Source organism: Rhipicephalus microplus, chromosome 2 (assembly GCF_043290135.1).
Source record: "Rhipicephalus microplus isolate Deutch F79 chromosome 2, USDA_Rmic, whole genome shotgun sequence".
Lineage (NCBI taxonomy): Eukaryota > Metazoa > Arthropoda > Arachnida > Ixodida > Ixodidae > Rhipicephalus > Rhipicephalus microplus.
In genome coordinates, this window is record NC_134701.1 from 131,878,025 (window position 1) to 131,900,966 (window position 22,942).

At 46.5% G+C, this 22,942-nt stretch overlaps 2 protein-coding genes across 3 annotated transcripts in view; both read left to right on the forward strand.

The window, feature by feature from the left end:
* Positions 1–12,889, forward strand: part of LOC119170725 (uncharacterized) — a 53,855-nt gene extending 40,966 nt beyond the window's left edge. Inside the window, exons 2-3 of the mRNA XM_037421968.2 lie at positions 5,821–6,114; positions 11,204–12,889. Of these exons, the coding sequence (XP_037277865.1) occupies positions 5,821–6,114; positions 11,204–11,400 (491 nt within the window). The 3' untranslated portion in view covers positions 11,401–12,889. The remainder of the gene's footprint in view (positions 1–5,820; positions 6,115–11,203) is intronic.
* A 4,527-nt stretch (positions 12,890–17,416) lies between these two features.
* LOC119170724 (uncharacterized) overlaps positions 17,417–22,942 on the forward strand; it is an 89,617-nt gene continuing 84,091 nt past the window's right edge. Inside the window, exon 1 of one of the 2 annotated variants that reach the window (XM_075886823.1) lies at positions 17,417–17,599. In XM_075886823.1, coding sequence (XP_075742938.1) covers positions 17,536–17,599 — 64 coding nt within the window. In that variant the 5' untranslated portion in view covers positions 17,417–17,535. The remainder of the gene's footprint in view (positions 17,600–22,942) is intronic. The other variant, XM_037421967.2, reaches the window with a different exon arrangement.

A 22,942-nucleotide genomic window follows, 5' to 3' on the forward strand; every position in this document is an offset into this window, starting at 1 on the left:
ATTTTGGTGGCATACCAATAACCATAACACCACTTAGAACAATGAACACAACTCGCAAAGTTGTATCTGACATGGACCTACTTGACTTGACTGAGACTGAACTTTTGGAGGGGTGGAAGAGCCAAAATGTCACTAATGTACAGAGAATCATCATCAGAAGAGATAATAAGGAAACACCGACAAAACACCTAATACTCACGTTTGCATCCAGTAAACTACCGGAATCTATTCAAACAGGGTACCCGAAGACATCTATCAGGCCGTACATACCAAACCCTCGTCGTTGCTTCCAATGCCAGAGGTATGGCCATGGCTCTAAAACGTGTCGTGGTCGCCAGACTTGTGCACACTGTGGAGTCCTAAGCCTTTGTGTCTGAAAACTGCAAACAACCGCCACACTGTGTAAACTGTGAAGGAAACCATGCCGCATATTGACGCTCCTGCACATACTGGAAAAAAGAAAAAGAAATAATTACGTTGAAGGTGAAGGAGAACATTACATTTAAAGAAGCACGGCGAAGAGTCGCTCCATTCTATGGACCTACATACGCTGAAGCGGCGCGTCAGGGGGCACCGTCACACCAGCCCTCGCCACTTCTTTGGCCCGCGCATACCGAGCCGGTGGTTGTGGCACCTGCCCCCAAGGCGGCTGTAGCCCAGGCTACACCGCCTACTCCCAAACAGAGACCGGAGACTCCAGAGTCCTCGGGTCTCAAGGCCTCGTCTCACCAGACGAGGCCCGAAACTCGAACTATCAGCCCGCACGTGTGGGCATCCAGTGCCTCCGAGGAGGCAATAGATACGTCGGTACCCTTGGTGCCGAAAGAGCGGCGTGGCTCCTTGGAGCGCGCCAAGAAAACAAAAAAGCAGATAACAGGGCCTGGGTACGGCCCTGCTAAGTGAACTCAAACTCCCTGTCTAAACAGCCACTCGCTTTTCGTACACACAGCACTATTTTACATTCACCATGAACACTAAATTATACAATGAAACGTCAGGGGCCTTCTCAGAAACCTTGACGACATCCAAGAACTCTTACACGAACACTCACCAAAAGTGCTGTGTGTACAAGAAACACGCCTTAATTCAAAACACACATATTTTCTTCGTAAATACGTTATTTTCCGAAAGGACCGTGTTGATGCCATGACATCAACCGGAGGTGTTGCCATTATAGTAAATCAAGGAATTGCATGCACACACTTACAACTCCAAACATCCCTTGAGGCAGTGGCTGTTCGAGCAGTTATTTTTGATAAACTGATCACAATCTGCACTATTTACATTCCTCCTAGCTATCAGCTGCAAAAACGTGATTTACACTCTCTAATTGATGAACTTCCAGGGCCTCATGTTCTCCTTGGAGACTTTAATGCGCATAGCAGGCTATGGGGTGACTCTAGGTATGACGCGCGTGGTCGACTGATCGAACAGTTCCTTCTCTCGTCGAGCGCGTGTCTCCAAAATCGAAAAGAACCAACCTATTATAATCTCGCTAATAACACCTACTCCTCCATAGACCTAAGCATAGTATCTCCATCTCTTGTGCCTCTACTCCAGTGGAAAGTCGTCAGTAATCTGTACGGAAGTGACCACTTCCCCGTAATTTTGAGCACAACTACAGTAAATGAGTGCCCACCACGTGTTCCCAAGTGGCTCACAAATAGAGCCGACTGGGAACAGTTTTATACCATCGCTATTCTAGGTTGTAATGACATATTTACTATGAACATTGAGGTTGCTGTCAACTAAATCACAACGTTTTTGATTGATGCTGCAACAAAATGCATCCCACAAACAAATGGACACCCTGGAAAACGGCGTGTGCCATGGTGGAACTCTGAATGCCGAAACGCGCGCAAACAGCAAAACAGAGCTTGGAGGCTGCTTCGGAACTCACCGACAGCCGAAAATCTTTACACCTTCAAGAAAATGAAGTCTCAAGGCAGGAGAACGCGTCGGCAGGCCAGAAGAGAAAGCTGGCAGAAGTTTTTGTCAGGGATCAACTCATACACACAGGAGGCTAAAGTCTGGAACATTGTCGGTAGGATAGCAGGATAACAAGTACACACACTTCCACTTGTAAACACTCAGGGTGATACCATGGAAGATCAGGCAAACTTCCTCGGTGCACACTTGGAACAGGTGTCCAGCTCATCCCACTATACTGACACTTTCCAAAAATACAGAACAAGAATATAAAAGCAGAAACTCGAACACAAATGCACTAGATACGAGGCATATAACCACGCTTTAAGTCTAGCTGAGCTGCGAACGTCTCTAAACTCCTGCAGTACTTCTGCCCCAGGTTCTGACTGTGTGGTGTATGAAATGTTAAAAAACCTACCAATCGAAACACAAAAAACCTTACTTTGTTTGTACAATGCTATCTGGTTTTCTGGCACTATCCCTACCTCCTGGAAAGAGGCTATTATTATTCCGATTTTGAAAGAGGGCAAGGACCCTTCTTTACCTTCGAGTTATAGGCCTATTGCACTTACAAGCTGCTTGTGCAAAGTCTTCGAAAAAATGATAAACTGCCGATTTGTACGTATCCTTGAAACAAACAATTTGCTCGACCCTTTCCAGTGCAGGCTTCGAGAAAGTAGATCCACCACAGACCACCTTGTTCGTATCGAGGCACAGATCAGGGACGCTTTCGCGCATAAACAATATTTTCTTTCTGTATTCCTCGATATCGAAAAGGCTTATGATACAACATGGCGTTTTGAAATTCTAAGAGACCTGTCCCACCTTGGCGTGCGCGGAAGAATGTTTCACATAATCGAAAGTTACCTGTCAAACCGCACATTCCGTGTCCGAGTGGGCACGGTTCTTTCCCAAACATTTGTCCAGGAAACAGGCGTGCCACAAGGTGGTGTACTTAGCTGCACACTTCTTCTCATCAAAATGAATTTCTTGCGTTTGTCCATCCCTCGCAATATGTTTTATGTACATATGTCGATGACGTCCAGCTTGGCTTTATATCTTGCAATCTGGCAATGTGTGAGCGGCAGGTTCAGTTAGGTTTAAACAAGGTCTCCAAATGGGCAGAGGAAAATGGATTCCGACTGAACCCACAAAAAAACACGTGTGTCTTGTTCTCCCGAAAGAGAGGCATGCGGTTAACGTCTGTCTGTTAATGCGGAGCATAAATTCTTGGGATTAATATTGGACAACAAGTTGACCTTCGTACCACACATCAAGAATTTAAAAACAAAATGTTTAAAAGCCATGAATGTTTTAAAAGCGTTGTCACCTACTACTTGGGCTAGTGACAGGCAATGCCTCAAGAACCTGTATAGAAGCCTCATTCGCACCCTCTTAGATTATGGGGCTGTTGTTTATCAGTATGCAACTCAAAGTGCTTTGAAGATGCTGGACCCCGTGCACCATTTGGGCATCGGCCTTTCTACGGGTGCTTTTCGCACCAGCCCCGTAGAAAGCCTTTATGTTGAGTCAAATGAGTGGTCGCTTCATCTTCGGAGAACTTACATGTCCTTTTTTTATTTCCTTAAGGTGAAAGCAGACAAGAAGAACCCCTCATATTCTACGATTAATGATTTGTCGAGCTCAATTGTATTTCAAAACAGGCCTTCGATGAGGCAGCCCTTCTCGGTTCACCTGAAGAGTCTAGCTGAGCAAACTGGAATCTCACTTGAACACAGTTTAATGGCTCCTCTATCATACCCGCCACCGTGGCAATGGCAGACTATAGACTGCGATGTGTCTTTTCTAGAAGTTACAAAACATGCGCCTATTGCCCATATCCAAACATACTTCCTGAAACTTCAACACAAATACACACCTCCTGAGTTCTTTACAGATGCCTCCAAGTCTAACTCCTCTGTGTCCTACGCTGCTCTCGGCCCATCCTTTTCGGATGCTGGCCCTCTACATCCAGGCACAAGTATCTTCACAGCGGAAGCTTACGCGATACTTGTGGCCGCTAAACACATCAAACAACTACAACTACAGAAAGCAGTTATTTATACGGACTCCCTCAGTGTGGTAACGGCTCTGCACACTCTTAAAAAACAAAACAAACGCAGTCCTTGTTTCACTTTACTCCATTTTGTGCTCACTCTACACACTCAAACAACATGTTGCAGTGTGCTGGGTGCCAGGGCACCGTGAGATTCAAGGCAACGTGAGGGCGGATCAGCTCACTGCATCCATCCACAAAAGCACTGCCCCTACACCCATATCAATCCCGGCCGTTGATCTTAAGCCGTCTCTCAAACGAAACCTCAGAGTATACTGGCAGAGCAAGTGGGATACACACACACAAAACAAACTACACGTTATTAAGCCACACCTTGGTCATTGGCTGCCTGTATCGAAATCGCGTCATACAGAGGTAACACTAACGAGACTCTGGATAGGACGCACATACACGACACACACACCTCTTTTGTCCGGTGGCGATCCACCTTTGTGTGACAGATGTGGTGAAGCATCAACAGTCTTTCACATTTTAATTCAGTGCAAACAATTGGACACTCTAAGAAAACAACACTTTCCATTACCCTACCGACAACATATACCTTTACATCCTGCAATGTTCGTCGGTAGGGAACCGCTTTGTAGTCACAAATCATTGTTAGCGTTTTTTAAAGAAATTCATAGTTTTCATATCATATACCCGGGCATTCCGTAGCACACCCTCTCCAGGGAGGTTTTTGCTGCGGTGGCTACACAAGAAAGCACTTGCCTCCCGGCCCTTGGACGCAAGGGTGTGAATGAGTGAGGTACTTGTGCTAATACCATACATGTCCACCATCATTTTTCATTATTACAACTTTCGTCACCTATTCACACCACACACACCTTTCACGGCATGGTCATGATTTTATTACTTGTATGTTTTTACCCGCCTTACCACGAGGAATATTATGGCCCTTATACAGCCGCTTATCACAATCATTGTTCATAACCTTAGATGAACTGGCGCTCTTTGGCCGTGAAATGGCCCTTGCGCCACAAAACATCAAACATCATCATCATTAGTTTCAGGCAGAGGTGCAGGTGTTCAGATGAGGTTTCACGTTTTAAAAATGAATAACACTGGGCATAATATTATTCCCCCTTCCCGTTTTTTGTGGCTTCTTGGCCGTAACTTCTCACAGCATACATAAAAAATTTTATGTATGCTTGATTAGTAAACAAGCGGTTGTCAAAAGCTAATAATAATAATAATAATAATAATAATAATAATAAAGTTATTACTAATATACAGTACAATACACGCAACTTCATGGAACACTATAATATTACTGGAGTCCGGTATATCTGTGCAAGACCTTCCCAACAAATTATATATTTCAGATAAAGTAGCGGCGCAAGTAACGTGTGCTGCTTTCTTCTGTTACAATAACAGTAGTGCGTCACCTTGGCTACAGGAAATGTAGGGCGATAGCATAAAGTTTTCCTTTTTTGTTAGCGTAACGAGTAACCTGTTTAGTTACTATCATTAAAAACGCGCAAGAAACAAGGACACAGAAAAGGAGCACACGTACAGAGTGCTGGCATCAATTCTAATTTTTTAATTAGTGTTTAGCTGCTTTTTTTGGTAACGCCTACAACACTGTTTATGCCTCTTTAGTTTGTGAGGTTCTCGTTAGACTGTGCTGCCTTCGTTGTCGGCTCATATTTTTCGGCGTGGAATGTTCCGTTTTAGATTTAGGAATGAAGGTATTGTCGTCCGAAAGTCCAGGGAAAAAAAATCGCGCGGATTAAAACAGGCCCTCTGGTTCCTGGGTCCTTGCAAAACCACCCTAATCTTCACTCGAGCCTGTAGCAGTTTGTTTTGCATCGCAGCGTCGGGCTCCTCCTCTGCGGGCCACAGTTCACAGCGTCACAGCCTCGGCTGCTTCCAGTGCAGCTGGCTGGCCGAGCAAGTGGTGGACGCGGAGCGCCAGAAGGACCTCACCAAACGTTGGAAGGAAGCGTACGAACGCTCCGAAGACGCCATCGACAACCCGTTCAAGGAACCACTGTTGGGCGTTGAGACCTTCTCTGAGATGCCTACTAAGTCGCAGTTATTTGCGCATTGCAGCAACTGTACCAAGCCAGACGGCATGTGTGCGCGGTGGACTTTCTATGGCAACACAGGTTCGTATAGTATACCGGCCACTGACTTGCACTACTTCGATTCTTGCTGTAGACCAGAAGATATAGCGGAAGGATTTAGAGTAAGCGAATGCCTGTGCCCAGCTTTAAATCCCGACGAAGGGAGTGTTTTACCAAAAATAAGTAATTAGAATAGGCGTTTTTCTAAAATAGGCGAGGTTTTGAGCAAGTGCCCCCCTCCCTCTCCAGGAAAAACTTTTTGGCTACGAGGGTGACCATGCGTCAATTTTCGGTCACATTTTCAGTATTGTGGTCTCCATACTGTAATATGGTTGAGCTGAGCGAAATGCACAAAGGACAGACGGAACTGCAGTATGACAGGAAAAGTGGCGCGTAATCATTCAACTGTTTGCTTTCACAAAATCACGTCAAGGATACACACGAAAACGTTCAAGATAGTACGGATGCGCAATGTCACAACGTGATGTCTATGAAAGCAAGTCATTTGAGACGATCGTGTTCCGCGTGGGAAGTCTTACCATAGTATATCGGTTGTGAATGAAGTTAACGGCTACGTTACTGAGGGCAGCTGTTGCAGGGCTCGCGGGATTGTGCTATTTGAATACAAAATATGTCACTATGATTGCTTGTCTTATTGACCAGCGATGTGCGAGCTTCAGCTTTTCTTTAAAAATGGGTTCACATCTACATCTTGAGCATTGAGTAGCTTTTATGCAGGTTCCTTTTCTTTGTTCTTGCTCTGTAAGGCAGAGGCTTTGAGAGCATGAACGAGGACAAGCTATTGGTTGTATAAGACAGAGAAAACTTTTAATCAGAAACTAAAACCAAAGACTAACGGTCAATCGATTCGATTGATATGAGGGTTTTAACGTCCCAAAATTACCATATGATTATGAAGAACGTCGTAGTGAAGAGCACGCGAAACTTCGACCCCCTGGAGTTTTTTAAAGGGGCTCTAAAAGACTTTTCAAGTAACCATAAAATCAAGTCACTGGAAAGGTTCATTGCCTCACGAATTCAACGCCGCAAAATTATTAGGAATCTGTCTAGTACGCAAGAAGTCGCAAAGATTTGTCACATTCTGCAATTGCATTCTCTCTTCTCTTGTCCCGACGAAAGCACTGAAAGCTAAGTAGGGAGGAATGGCAGGGGCAAAGAGAATACGCCGTGCATGTCTTGTGACTCTGAGTACTTTCTTATTTTTATTTTTTTTTATTTTTTGGGTGTGCGGCTTTTTGAATGTGATTCGCCGCGCATGCATGTACGAGTCGCGGCCTTCCGCGGCGATCTATGTAACGACCGAGTGCGCCATGTTCAAATCCACCAATGGCTGATAGACGGGCTTACTAAGAGGATTTTTCGGGCTTATTGCGTGATTTGTCGAGAGAAGAGAAAGCAATTTTTAGCTGATTGAGATAATTTAATGTGAATTCCGGGCTGCGTGCTGCGCTCTAACATTTGGCTCGCGTGTTGTCGGGAGCCTCTAGTGCTGATCGGCAGCATTTTCTTACCATGATCAAAATTGTTGCGGGGCTCCTTCAAACGTGCAGCCAAATCTGAGCACACTGCCTTACAGCATTTTCGCATCCATCGAAAATACAACCACCGCAGCCGGGATTCAATCCCACGACCAGTGGGTCAGCAGTCGAGTACCTTTGTCACTAGATCGCCATGGCAGTGTGAATAGCATTCAAGTAAACACTTAATAAAAAGTTCACTGGAGACGGTAAACACTCTTAACCACACAGAAAATCCAAAATCCAAGTTCATAGCTTTAAAATAAATGATAGAGTCCGGACATGGTAGAGCGACAGAGCTATAAATAGTGTGGGTTTGGTCTCAATAAACATTGCGGATTCACTGGTGTTGTTGACGTGGCATGGTTGGCTGCGGCGAGGAAACGCTGGCAGCTGGGTGACGCGTCGAGAAACCCGGGACAACCTGGCCAGATGCTCGATGCACAGCTCGGACACGAAACCCGACTGATGCGGCTGCTTTCCCGTTGGCACCGAAGTCTGCAGGCACAGCCAGGGCTGGAGTTCACTACTGGGTGGCAGCGGTCTTCTTTAACAGGAACGCGACGGCAGCAGGCCCTGGCCGGTTGAAGTCCTGAAGGCTCGGGTCCGTAACCCGACGGCCAATCATGAGCGCCTGGTCCGGTTACCACCTTCCGCTCGCCACGCTCTCTTCGAAGTCCCCTGCTCTTCTGCTATTCAGGATCTAGGCTTTCTCTCTCCTTGGGGTCGACTTGTTGGCTTCTCATTGGAGCTTGTTGGGTTGCCTCGTTAACAAGTGATCGGCCCCTGAAATCTCCGTGGTGACTGCTGATTGGACCACTTTTCTTTTGACGTAGCGCCCTCATGCAGACATTCATTGTCATCTTCAAGCGGTTTCTGTATGCGCGTGCACAGCTTCTCTAATTTCTTTTTAATGTCACGCACTTTTTCTAGGCGCTCACTTACGTGCGCACTTCACTTATCACACTAGTTAAGTGCTCTGGCGATTACAGCATCTTTGTGTAATAAAAGAGAGAAAAGAAGATAAACGTGAGCCCCGCAACTGTCTGCATCATGGTGCGACACCTCAACAGTGGCTCACGAGAGATGGGGGTAAGGAAGGATTGATAGAGATACGGAGGAATGAAAGCGATAAGGATAGAGATAGGAACAGGGGCAGAGAGACCCACATACAGAAGTAAGGAGGATAGGAAAGATGGACACGGTCGCAGGAGTCCGAGGACGGGGCACCACTCAGCGAGAGCTTCACGGCGTCAGAAGATGGCGGAGGGCGAGCCGGTTGGCCGGAACGGCGCTGTCGTCGGAGATCGCAGAGGCACAACCAGTCAGCACGAAATCCAGTGAGCGAGTGTTACAGCATCTCTGCGGCATACGTGTGTTCTCTTACTCTTCTATTAATGCGCAACGCCCTGTCTGCCCAAATTATACATTTTCTGCAATTGAAGGAAGCATTGTGCGCTAAACACTCATGACATTCCAAATATTTGTTTTCGTGCTTAACAGTGCACTTTTTCGTGGACGATGTTTTGGAGAGATCATTACCTTGCTTGTATATGCTTTTCAGCTTCAAAGTGGTAGAAGAAACAACCATCGCACCGTTTTTTTCTTTGATCTTTTTTTTTTATTATGCAAAGTCTTGTGCATATGTGGAACTACACATGTGTTCCTGTTTTGCTCGGTTTCTTTTAGCACGTTCTTACTTAACGAGCCAAAAGGTGCGTTCTTCCTGATATTTCGTGTGTTTTGCGCAGTTTTACTACGTTATTATTGCAAAGCAAATTTTTAAGGACCTTTTTTTGCGACAAAGGTTAATAAAGGCGCCGGGTATCCACTAATATTTAGCTTTGTATCCTTGCTTGGATGGTATTTCTGAACTTGTGGTCACGTTATCTTCTGACTGTCTGTGTTAAACATGATGAAGCTATGATTCATAGCTTTATCATGAAAGATACAGGAAAATAACCCTTTGAATCTGAAAGGCCTGTGCAAGCAAGTTAACGACCTCTCCAAAACGTCGTGCATGAAATAGTGGCACCCTTGAGCATGTTAACAAATACTTAGAGTATGATAGGATTATATTGAACAATAATTTCTTCACGTGCGGAAAATGCGATATTGGGCAGACAGGCCATTGCGCATTAATACAAAGACTAAGAGAACATAGATGTACCACAGCGACTATGTAATCGCTAGGGCACTAAGGTACACAATGCGGAAGGGGTGGATGCGAACCCATTTTAAAACAAAATCTGAAGTGTGCACAATGCAGGTCAAAAACACCAGAAACTTGGGGGCACATTTCGTGTGTAAACCACGCAGTCACGTGGCCTTTGCATCTGTTGCCTTCAGTAAGGCAGCCGTTAACTCTATTTACACTCAATAGACTACGCACGCGGAACACGATCGCCTGAAATAACTTGCTTTCCAACCAACTTCAACGTTTTCGTGTATACCAATGACGTGCCTTTGCGAAAGTAAGCATTTGAAGATTTACGAACCTATTGGCCTGTCCTACTGCAGTTCCGTGAATCGTTACACTGCCGTACCAATAGCTGAAATTGAAGCTTTTCTAAGTGGTCCCGAGAAGATACTTGAACACGTTTGCTGTGAATGTCTTCAATAGGCTTTCTGTGAATGTCCCCAAAAGAGTGCTGAAAACAAGCATTCGCAGCTGAGCTAGCGCCTTTACGTCAGAGAGGCCACAGGCGAACTAATTTTGGTATGCATCGCAGCAAAGCCTGTGAAACACGAAAGTCTGTTATAAGCGCATACAACCAGAAAAGAGAGCGTACGGACATCACCTGAGCCTTGTTACTATTTCACAGTAAACTCACATATTGCATCAACAATACAAATGTCTCTCTTGTGATTCGAAACTTCGCCTTTAACTAGGTACGTGTGTTATGCGCAGGGTAGTATTTGTGGGAGGGGTGTCGATACTGGCCTGTGCGGTCGTGTGCGCAAAATACAATAACGCGGACGTATTTCGATGCAGCCGTGTTTATAAATTATGTTGGAAATCAAATTCAATCCCTGTTATTTCTTTTTCTATATATATCTGAATATTTTGGGACAACTCGTACAGGCGCTTAACAGCGTGGTTCGGGAGATGGGAGACCGGGTAATTGTGCTCTCATGCCACTGAAAATCGTTAACAAAACCTTTTTAGGAATAGTCGAGCTCCCGTGATGCAGAATAACCTCACCTGGTATTAGGTAGTTGGTACATTGCGTTTCGTGTCATTTGTTTAGCTTGTGTTACTAAGATTTCTGTAATAAGACATGGACCGGCGACTGCGAACGAAAAACAGCGAAAAGCTGGTGCACACGTTTGTATGTTTCGTCTTTATTGTCAATCGTGGGGACATTTCCGATGGAGGCGGAAATGTTGTAGGCCCGTGTGCTCAGATTTGGGTGCACGTTAAAGAACCCCAGGTGGTCAAAATTTCCAGAGTCCTCCACTACGGCGTCTCTCATAATCAAAGGTGGTTTTGGGACGTTAAACCCCACAAATCAATCAAATAAATCGTGGGGAAGTACATCACAGAAAATAAAACAACCCTTTTATGCGTTCTTTGATTGTGGTGAGTGCAGGTCAGCCCGTGAATGTGACGTGGATGTGTGTTAACAGCCTGGAGACTGGTTGTTTCGTGGAGTACATGGCCAGCCACTTCGTCAAGGAGGTCTGTTTGTGCGCAGACAGGCATCACTGCAACGCTGCCGGTAGCGCAGCGTCTTCCGTGTCATTGGTAGCAGTGCTTCTCTGGACAGCGTGGATGATATTATCTTGAACAGTGCAGTTTTGAAACGACATACAGCTTTAAGGACGGCCGTTTGTGCAGCATTTTAAAGTGCGCGCATTGCGGGACGCCTGTAGTAGCGTCGCTACTATCTACTTCCACTGTGACTACGATATGTGCGTGATTGCAACGTTTTCTTTGCGTCACAACCAGAGGGGAGTCATAACTTCTTTTCAAAATTCTTTTTTGGACTACAGGAACCACCAAACTTCGCCCTGAATCCCTCTAGTGCAATGAACTTTCTACTACTATACTACTTTCGGTTATTTTAACCACTCTTCATGAATGTTTTTTCTTGTGTTTGTATGTGTGGATGTATATTATGTATATAACACTTTACAAATATTCAGCAGAGCCCACGTAGCCTGGCAGTCGACGTTATACGAAGCATGTGGAAGGAAAGTGACCACGTTTTAGTTTTTTTTTATTGAGTGGCATTTTATGTAATGACACTCAATAGATGTTGAAGAGTTGCACGTGTTTAAACACAATTGTTTATATAACCAGTTGCTTGCACTTGCGCAACGATGCTGAAAGGAACATGAGTATTAGTATTCGCAACACCAGAAGGGATAAGCTAATGTGAAGAGCTGGTGCTCTCGAACATCGTAGCCCTGTACGCTACTACAAACTCAACTTCAGCGCATGGCACCTAACTAAAATTGACATTAACCGGACGTGACGGCTCTATCATAGGTAGATTTTCTGAAGAGTAATCGTGGCCCTTTTCTGGATTGTGTATAAGGGGTGGTTTATGAGTTTGCGCTAACATGTGGCAATAAATGTATCGGTCGGACGGGTGGATGCCTTAACGATCGCCTTCGCGAACACAAGTTGAACGTTTAAAACAAGAGAAACTGCGGCCATTTGTCAGTACGTTGCTTGGGATACGGTTGCGCACCTTTGTACGAATCCTGCGTTGTACTGGTGAAACATAAAGATAAAGAAGTCCGAGGAATAATTGAAGCCAATGCTATCTCTCGCACGTGTGGGTCAAGTCGTTGTCGCAAGTGTGTGGTCAACTGGTGGTGCACTCACGTGTGTGGGTTGACCTTTTAAATCGGGAGAGGGCTTTTCTGCTTGGCTAGTAGATACACTGGTGGCGCCACTGTGCGCGCGTATAGCTTGGCGTTTCCCGAAAATAATATGGTTGAAGTTAGCGCATTGTGTTGTCGTTCCTCTCCTGACCCTGTCTGCTAGCGCTCAATATGTCGTCATTTGCTGACTTAATGCACGCTCAAACACATAGGCATGTCACGAGAACACAGGTTCAACATTTCACCGATAGTTCGCAAACCACTTGTTCGATATATAACCCCGCGAGAAAAAAAAAGGGGGGGGGAGCCTTCATGCGCTGTGATGCAGTGGTGACAGAATCTGTTTCGAAAGATATCATCACGAGTTTGATTTCAGCCCCGTGTGTAACCTATACATGCAGGTGTCACAAATATAAATAAATGCGTTGATGTTTGTCTTGAAATCGCCCCCGAGTGATGATTAGTGCTACAAACTGGCAATGAAACAACGTGACAGTAATAAAAGTATTTTTATTCCGCAATCACTTGAAGGCTGCCTACAGACAGAACGCCACGCTTATCGTCTGCTGGCCCACAGGTCGCGGGATCGAACCCCGGCTGTCGCGGCTGCATTTTCGATGGAGGTAAAAATGCTGTAGGCCCGTGTGCTCAGATTTGGGTGCACGTTAAAGAACTCCAGGTGGTCAAGTTCCCGGAGCCTTTCACTACGGCGTCTCTCATATTCGTATAGCGGTTTTGGGACGTTAAACCCCACTTATCAAATCAAAACGCCACGCGTAAGCAAAAACCATGCTTTCCAATTTTAAGTCAATTTTCTTCTTCGCGTCACACAGTGAACGAACACTGCAAACATGAACGCAGTATTATTGGAACATTAGAGAACTGACAAACAACATAAACCACATACAAGAAGTATTTCGTAAATTGTGTTCAAAAGTGCTGTGCGTACAGGAGACAAAGCTAAATTCAAAATACACAATTATATTACATTAGTATGTGCTTTTTTGAAGAAACGGCCTGGATGCTCTCGCGTATTTGGTGTCGCGGCAATCATACTCGACAGAAACAGCGCATCGTATCACTGACTCCAAAGGGCACTGGAGGCAAGAGCCTATCGAGCCATAAGTGCAAAAAAAATTGCCCGCAGCTTCCCTCGGGGGAACACTGAGGAGGATGCGGAGCATATAATTGGTTAACGGGGTGTTAAAGTGCGACTTACTTGGGTCGATGGCTAAATTGGTTAACGTGGTTGTGAAATGGGGTGTTAAATTGCGACTTACTTGGGTCGATGGCTAAATTGGTTAACGTGGTTGTAGGAGGGGGTGTTAAATGAGTGAACACGTACACACGTATGCGAAAGGGCGGCGCTGGTCGAAGGGACGTCGATCATTGTGTTTGTGGATTCGTTGGAATTCATTTCACCGCGACCTTGGACGTCGACGCGCCGTACAAACCAACCGACGAGCGGCAACTGAGCGAGCGAGCGCCGACCTTGAGTATGTATACAGCGCGACGGCGCATGCACTGTCAGCTGTCGAATGTTCGAGAAGGGGGAGAAGCGCAACGGCGCATGCGCGCGCGTCAGCTGCCGATGTTCTCGAAGCGCGACGGCGCATGCGCGCGCGTCAACTGCCGATGTTCTCGAAGCGTGACGGCGCATGCGCGCTACATTATACAGCTAGCAAATGTTCGTGAAGAGGAGAAGCGCACGCGGTGTGTAGAGGAGAAAGGGTGCACAGATGGTGGAGGAGTGAAGCGCGCGCGGTGTGTAGAGGAGGAAGGGATGCACAGATGGTGGAAGAAGGAGGAGGAAGCTTGCGGACGGCGCCGCACTACAAGCCTCGAGTATTAGATGCTCCGCATCTAAAAGACTCATTACTGCCTGCTCAATATACGTACCCCCCACACTAGCGGCTACAGAAATATGAATTCCATGAATTAACTGAGTTGGCGTGGCCCTATCTTTTTCTCGGTTATTTCAGCTCATGGAACGAATCTCGCACCGACGCGCAAAACTGGTGCATCGAGCGCGATAGCGTTGAAGAGCTCGTTTCGCGGAAATTCCGGCATCCGCGTCGTTCGTTGTATAATTTGTGAGCGAAAAAATCATCATCTGTGCGTGACCGAAAAATGTAAGCATCTTTCCGTCACGAAAAAATTGAGAAAGATGGAAATTTATTTGCATGTTGTTTCGACGCAGTTTGTTTGCGTAGCAAGCGGGTATTCCACCGCACAGCCATGCCTCTTTTTTGTCTTATTGTGAGTACAGTAAAAAAACTCCTTCTGCTTAGAAATGTAGCGAAAGTAACTTTGATGGTTTACAAACACACGCGTCCTGCATACGTGCTTCACGATACATGAAATATTGCCTTAATAGTACGTTGTACAAGCCTACATTGCCATCGGGCGTGAAAACATGGGATTGTTTTAACGATTTCACCGTTTAAAGCCAGTCACCCACTGCATAAGGCACGCACGCTACCTCACCCTTCAGGCCACGTAGTGAGTGCATAGCAAGTCAAAGAAGTTTCATGCACTAAGTGTTTGAAGTACGCACTAGGAACAGGATGTCGCTATTGCGTTCAACTCGTAAAGGCGAAGCCTTAGGGTCCCCCAATTTGTTTAACAGGCGTTTGCCTGCTAAACAAGTAGAACCCACAATTTTTAGCCCCACAAACTACACATATTCTTTCGTTTATAATCACCTCTCCATTCATTTTACAGTATGTGAACTGGGAAGTGCTAAAAACTCTTATGAGAGTGACCACTTCCCAATACTTTTTATTTATATATTTCTAAATACTGCGATAGTTTTGATAAAATGTAATTGCAGGGTGGGAAAACCTTTCAAGAAAATAGGTACATGCATTCAAACAAACAATAAAAGTAAATATAGAAGACTAACGCATAAAAAATACACGGATTTCAATGAATTTACCCAGTAACAGAATAAAGAATACCTTAATACAGAATAACACAATAACATATTACATGTTACAGAATAACACAATATTTACAATAAGAAGTCATGGTTCGGGTGAGGCTGCTTTCAAACAATGAAATTGTGTTATGTAATGCGACATTATTTCCAAGGTTACTGCAGTCATAAATAGTTATAAGGAAGAATGAATCTTTGAGGAATTATTCCGTGATTTTATACGAGTAATCACCTTGCTGTGTCGCCCCACCGCGGTGGTCTATTGGCTAAGGTACTCGGCTGCTATCCCGTGGGTCGCGGGCTCGAATCCCGGCTGCGGCGGCTGCATTTGTAGGCCCGTGTTGTAGGCCCGTGTGGTCAGATTTCGGTGCACGTTAAAGAACCCCAGGTGGTCGAGATTTCCGGAGCCCTCCACTACGGCGTCCCTGATAATCATATGGTGGTTTTGGGACATTTTGGTGGTTTGGGACGCCATCTCGCCGCTCGGGCCAACCACCCATGCTGTCGAACGGCGGTCGCAGGCCAGGCGCCTCCAAGGGCATGTGCCTGGACATCTGGGGCTGATTTGAGCGTCAGCGGCTTGACAGCGTAGTGGTCCGACGTCTGTCTTAGACAGAAACTGGGCATTGTGGCTTTGCCTGGGGCACAAGGGCGCCACTTGTCACATTTCCGCGTCGGCCCCAGCGTTAGCAGTGCTCCGCCGAGTAATTAACATCATGCACATTCAAGTACACGAAAAACAACTGGGCGTCTTCGCGCACCTCTTTATCGCCACAAAGTGAGGCGGCTGCTTTTTTTTTCGTCCCGGCGGCCGCGGCAGAATGTGGCTCGCCGATCTAAATACTACCAAGTGGCCTGGGAAACAACACTAAAAAAGACAGGTATCAGTGCGGTAACATGGCGCAGCCAAGCAAGAACTAACCTGCACCAGAAAGACGAACGTTTGGTGAGCATCTCGACCGAAGTGCCGCTGCCTGGCCTACTGAAATTCGAAGGAGCCTCTTATTATAGTGAAATGAACGGTAGTAGAGTAGTACCCAGTACTCTAAATCATTAACCACTTTTTCTAAACACATATGAGCAGTAGTAATGCTTGAGAAGCGGCGAAGGCGCTTTTGAAGAATTGATTTTAGGCTGTCTTCGCTGAGGCACGCAAGAGCACAGCACCTGAAGGAAAACTAGAGTACAGGGGCTTTAAGGAAAACAACGAAGCTGCGCCCCCAACCATTTCCGGAGAAGTGGTCGCGAGCTTCGAGAATGACCGCTTTCGATCTCAAGCGATATAAACTTAACTCACAACCACGAAGGCCAGCGCTCACTGAAGGCTTTTAACAAACACACCGCATCATCTATGAATTGCAACAGCTGCATACAAATGCTCCAGACGCCTATCAAAATCGTGGCCATACGAGTGGTGATGCAGACGATACGAGACGCCGGCGTGCCTAACTATTCTTACAACCCCCCTGAAAAAACACGTGACTTCGCCACACTTTTCGCTCTGCAGCTACTGCAGCTCGCATTTTCGAAGGCCTCTTCCTAGATTTCCTTCCTCCAGGGAGCTCATCATGCTTCAAGGGCTTTTGTCTGTGACTCATCATGGTGTTTAAGGGGCGCGGGGACATTTTTTTTCCCCCGAGGTATTTGTACTTTTCAATTCCCCGTTCCGAAGTGTCGAAAAAAAAACAACTACTGCGTAAACCGTGGCAACACCCATAGTAAGCTGTGAGGTGTCTATTTACAGTGAATCTTGTGAGATTTTGTCATATATGAAGTGGCGGTGTTTCTACAATAGCCATTCGTCACATCGTATTAAACTAAACACCCCTTGTCAAGCACACGTCGCCTTACAAAAACGCCTTTATGTCCTTCACGGGACAAGATACCTTCAGCTGCAGCTCCTCTACGCACGCTCCCATTTCGTCGATGCGATAAAAGAACGGTAATCTATTCACAGAACCACTTTGCCGTGGCTTCAGTTCTCTAGAGCTTGTCTGAGGCGATGTATTTTTTTTTTCGTTACGCCTGAACATCCTTATCGTTGCCGACATACACGATGGAGGCACTAATGCACTAGAAGTGACCGCGAGTCGCTGAGAGGCAAACGTATTATGGGCTAAAGTGGAGGTAAGATAAGCGAAGCTCAGCAGAATGCGAAGACGCAGTCTAGTTGCGCCGCCTCTCGTGCTGCTGTTTCTGCTGTTTCGGTGTTGTGGTGAGTATACCTTTGTACATCAAGTTGTGTGTTGATCGCGGCCTGTTTAAGTTGTTAGCATAAATACATACTCTGTAAATGGCTTTACTTTATTAATCATACCATTGAAAAAAAAGGTGTTCTTCAGACAACCTTCTCCTCGCATGACGGGGAAAAGACTGCAAATTTAAGGACACGTTGTTGCTTTCTTAGACGCAGTAATAATGACAACTAACACACATATACGCCAAGAAAGGTATAGGAGATGTTATAAGTAATACTTTTAATGTAAATGTGAACACAAAAGGGTACGAGAAGACCACTTGATGAAGTGGATAAAACAACGGGTGAAAAAAAAACGAAACACAGAACACGACGGGACAGGCAGGCACTTACAACTAATCACTTCAAACGAAAACTTATACACGCCGGTGATCACCTTGGGCATGCGAGAAGCAACCATGCGTCATATAAAAAAGAAATCTTAGCGAGTTACCACGGCGTCTGGAGAGAGCATGTCTTTGACAGACAGGTGCACGGACACGTCCAGTGTCAGTTTCCAGCCTTTCCAGCCTGTCCCGTTGTGTTCTTCCTCTGTTGTTGTGTTCCCCGCTGTTGTTTTTTTCCTTTGTTCATGTCGGCAGGTGCCAACTAGCCCAATCCATTATTATGCACTCCTTTTGTAAAATTTTTGCCGCTTTCTTGGGTACACAAGCAGTAATACACACGCGCGCGTGTATATAGATGGTTGCGCGCATTTTATCAGTGAGTCATTTCTTGACGAGAATTTGAGACTGAATTTCCAAACGTTTTCGTTCCTAACTGAGCCTTGCCACTGCATGGCTGCCCCCTATAACTTTATCTCGAGCAGAAGAATTTGTTTAGGGCTTTTTCTTAAGATAAATAAAAAATATTGCTCTTTTAATAGGCATTCCACACTTGAAACGTTAAACGTTTCGAATGCTTGAAATGGCGTTAGTGTGCTCCTCTCAAATTTCAGCCTTCGGCACATTACATTGGACATGCTGGACATCATGAGTATGCTGGGTATATTATAAAGGATTCGAGGTTATGCTTAGAAGTAGTGGGCAGCACCATTTCAACAACGTGGAGAATTTCTGCCTCATGTTGTACTATATTCTGGAAAGAAAGAGCCAGGTCACTGGCTATAAAAGCATAAGGGTAGTCATACACTGTGAGGTAGTGGCTGCGATGATATTTCACAACAAAAAACATCGGGAAACGTAGTAGAATTAAGTATCGTGGTGTATAATAGAAAGCCGTAAACCATGCTTTACACCCAATTTTAGAGCCTATTATGATTGTTTGAAGAAAAAAGGGACCATGCAGAAGGCGCTAGTTGCACTTCTCGTGAGCTGAAGAAGTGAAACAACTTTACCAGCAACTACGTGCAACACCAGTGAATTTCTCTGTATTCAAACATCATATCGCAGTTTCGCAAGCTTGTGCGTGTAGTAGCTCATGCGTGCCACTTTTAGGGGTGAAGCTTTTTATAGCGTCACCCGTTCGTCCCTCGTAGCCGTTGTAGTATGTAACACGTATAACATTTTGACCGCCAAGATGGTGCCGGTGAGAAATTTCTTCTATGCGTTGTCGAACAATAAAAAATAGTGCTCAATGTACATGCCAACGGCTGCTCATGGGGAATGAAAGACACGAGTATTCTGCTTTTAGTTAACGCGCACGCTGCGATCACCATTAGCAGCCTTTGGCATGTACATTGGGCACTATCTGACAAGAAAGGGTTGCTACGTTATACTCGCTGGGTGTAGCCTCCTTAGCTTTGGAATTGTTTAGCGAGCGTTGAGCCGCAGCGCCATGAATACAATGAGCTAGTATATACCATGAATGAACTCGAGGTGGTTAAAGGCGGGAAGTAGACGCGAAGCGCAAGCCGTAAGAAAGTAAAAGTTAAAGGTGGGAAGCAGATACGAAGCGCAAGCCGTAAGAAAGTAAAAGCCGAATTCTTCTGTCTCTCATTTCCCATTAGCAGCCATTGGCTGCTAATGGGAAATGAGAGACAGGAGCTTTTTGCCCCCTGAGACTGCTATTTCGCCCCCCGAACTTTTTGCCCCCTGAGACTGCTATTCAATGTACTCACACTTCTAGAATAGACACCGTCCGCTGACCAGAGGGAGCTGCGTCGCTGTAGCTGACGTTGGCCGTTAGGGGCACGCAGAAAACAGACGCGCTCATACGCGTCCCCGTGTATCCCTGCTGCAATTCACCCGCTCAGGCGGGCAGGTAGACGCAGGCATCGCGTTCTATTTCGACTCACTCCAACCTAGTAGTGCATTTTTCTCCGCAGTATTGCATTTTTTCTCCGCATTGCGTTCTGGTGCTGCAGTCAGATTGGAAAAAAATGGCAGCATATCCGCGGAGTGAATGATGGAGAGTGGGGTGAAGCATTTGTCCGTCCATGCGTACATCTGTATGACCGTCCATGCGTCCATCTGCCCATCCGTACGTGCGTCTGTTCGTGCGTCCGTCCCTGCATTCGTCCATTCATCCGCCCCTGCATCTGTTCATGCGTCCATCCATGCATCTGTCTGTGTGTCCGTTCATCCATCTGTTCAACACTCCAAGTACCACCATCCCTCAACTTTTCATAATATATTCCCCGTATAGAAGCACCGCCATCCAACGGACATTCCAAGGACTAAACGAGAGGTGGCACACGCACACTTTCTTACAGCTTGCGCTTCGGGTCTACATCCCACCTTTGACCACCTCGAGTTCAGGGAATATACTATTTCACTGTATTCATGACACTGCGGCCCAACGCTCGCTAAACCTTTTTAAAACCAAGGAGGTTACGCCCAGCGAGTATAACGTAGCACTCTTTTCCTGTCAGATAGTGCTCAATGTACGTTCCAATGGCTGCTAATGAGAAATGAGAGACAGGAGAATTTGGCTTTTACTTTCTTACAGCTTACGCTTCGTATATACTCCTGTTGTGTTCCAAGCACCCCTGTGTCACGAGCGCTCCGAACCCGCGAAGGACCGGTTGCTGAAACTGCTTCCAGATGTTGACTTCTCCCCTTCCCCCGCTCGGCGCAAAGGAGCCACCGTCGTTTCCCCCTGCAGTTCGGCCGCCGCCTCCATCCGAATAGGAATAAACTTGTTTTTAACCGTTCGAGGCTGTCTGAGCTTTTTGGACTACCGCGACCAACGCGTACGTCTATGGGCCGACGACAACACCGGACATCACAGTGGCGACGAGGAAGTGGATTTGGACCAACGCTACGCAACGATATTGACAAGCTACAAGCTATGGCTACGCACGGGCTCCCAAATTGGCTACCCAAATTCAACGGCTCATCATGGTCATCGTGGTTTGGACGCCTGCAATTTTACTTCGAGGCTAACAACATCACTGATGCAGCAATGAAGAGGGCCAACCTGCTAACGCTGTGTGGGGAGCAGACATACGACACAGTCTGTGCCCTGATTCAGCCACGCACTCCAGCAGCCGTTGACTACGACGACATCGTAGCAGCGCTACAAGAGCACTATGACCCAAGGCCATCGGAGGTCTACTGTCGAGCCCGCTTCCAACGGCGAGACCAAGTGAAAGGCGAAAAAGTGGCCGAATACGTAGCGACTCTCAAAAAGCTCGCTGCTGACTGCAATTTCGGGACGTTGACCGCGACAGCTGCAGCTACTGCGCAGGAGGAAGGATCGACTGCCACACCTGCTAACACCACTATGCTCCCCTTGGACGTTATGTTGCGCGACCGTTTTGTGTGCGGACTGCGTGACGCAGGCCTACAACAACGCCTGTTCGCGGAGACGGGTCTCACCCTCTCCAAAGCCTACGACATCGCCCAACGAGTGGAGAGCGCCGGTCACCAGCAGAGGGATATTCGACGGAACGTCGAGCCGGTGCATCACACCAGTAAGCAGTCAGGTCATTCCACGTCTAAGGCGAAATCAAGCAGAAAGACACAGCGCTGTTGGCGATGCGACGACATGCACGATCCCCAGGTAGGTCGATACAAGACAGCGACCTGCAATTTTTGCCAAAAACTGGGACGCATTAAAAGGGCATGCATCTCGAAGCGCAAACAGCTCGGACCGAAGACTTCAGTGCAACGGAACAACAATGTCGACGCACAGCAGGGCCAGACGCAAGATACAAGCCGAACAGCACTAACGTCATCGGCACTATATGACTTAAACGCCGTTGTAAACCTCGGAACGAGACCGAAGATTACAACTGAAATTATGGTACACCAGCGCCCTGTCAGGTTTGAGGTGGATTCCGGAGCAGCATGTACGCTCATCAGCGAGGACATTTTTCGCGCTACTTGGCGTGAGAACGCGCCAGCTCTCCAGAAAGACGACACGCAGCTGAGAACGTGGTCCGGTCATTCCCTTCCACTGCTGGGCTGTGCCAACGTAGACGTGTACTACAACGGGCAGACCCATCAGCTCCCCTTGCTAGTCGTCCACGGTTCTGGATCAAGCCTTTTAGGACGAAATTGGTTCACCCCCCTTGGAGTGGTCATTGGCGGAGTTCACCACACACCCAGTTATCCGTCAGTGGAGCAGCTTCAAGATAAGTACAAAGCGGTTTTCTCCGAAGAAATACCAGGGAACAATGGACCTCCAGTCACACTGGAGCTGCGGGAGGATGCGACACCGACATTTTTGAAAGCTAGGTCGGTGCCTTTCCCTCTACGAACGTCAGTCGAGAATGAGCTTGACCGACTGCGGGAACAAGGGATCATCGAACCGACGCAACATTCGGAATGGGCTACACCACTCGTTGTCGTCCTAAAGAAGAACGGTACCCTACGCCTCTGCGGAGACTACCGGAGCACTGTCAACCTGGCGACAAAAGCATCTTCCTACCAACTGCCGACACCGGAAGAGGTTTTTAGCACGCTTCGCGGTGGAAAAATCTTCAGCACCTTGTACTTGACACAAGCCTACCAGCAGCTGAAGGTGAGCGAATCAACGTCTGAATTGCTCACAATAAACACTATTAAGGGTCTTTACAAAGTTAAAAGGCTACCATTCGGAATATCTGCAGCGCCAGCAATCTTCCAGAAATTTATGGAGTCTACACTTAGCGGGATCCCAGGTGTTTGCGTCTACTTGGATGATGTTATTGTCGGTGGCGCCTCCAATGAAGAGCTCACAGAACATTTGGAGCTCATTCTGGAAAGGCTAGCAAATGCTAATTTGCGCATCAGTAAAGAAAAATGTGTTTTTGCGGTGCCTGAAGTGAAGTTTCTTGGACATCAAATTGACGCGCAGGATATCCATCCCACTGAAGACAAAGTGCGTGCAATCACCGAAGCACGAGAGCCTACTAACAAGCAAGAACTTCAGTCG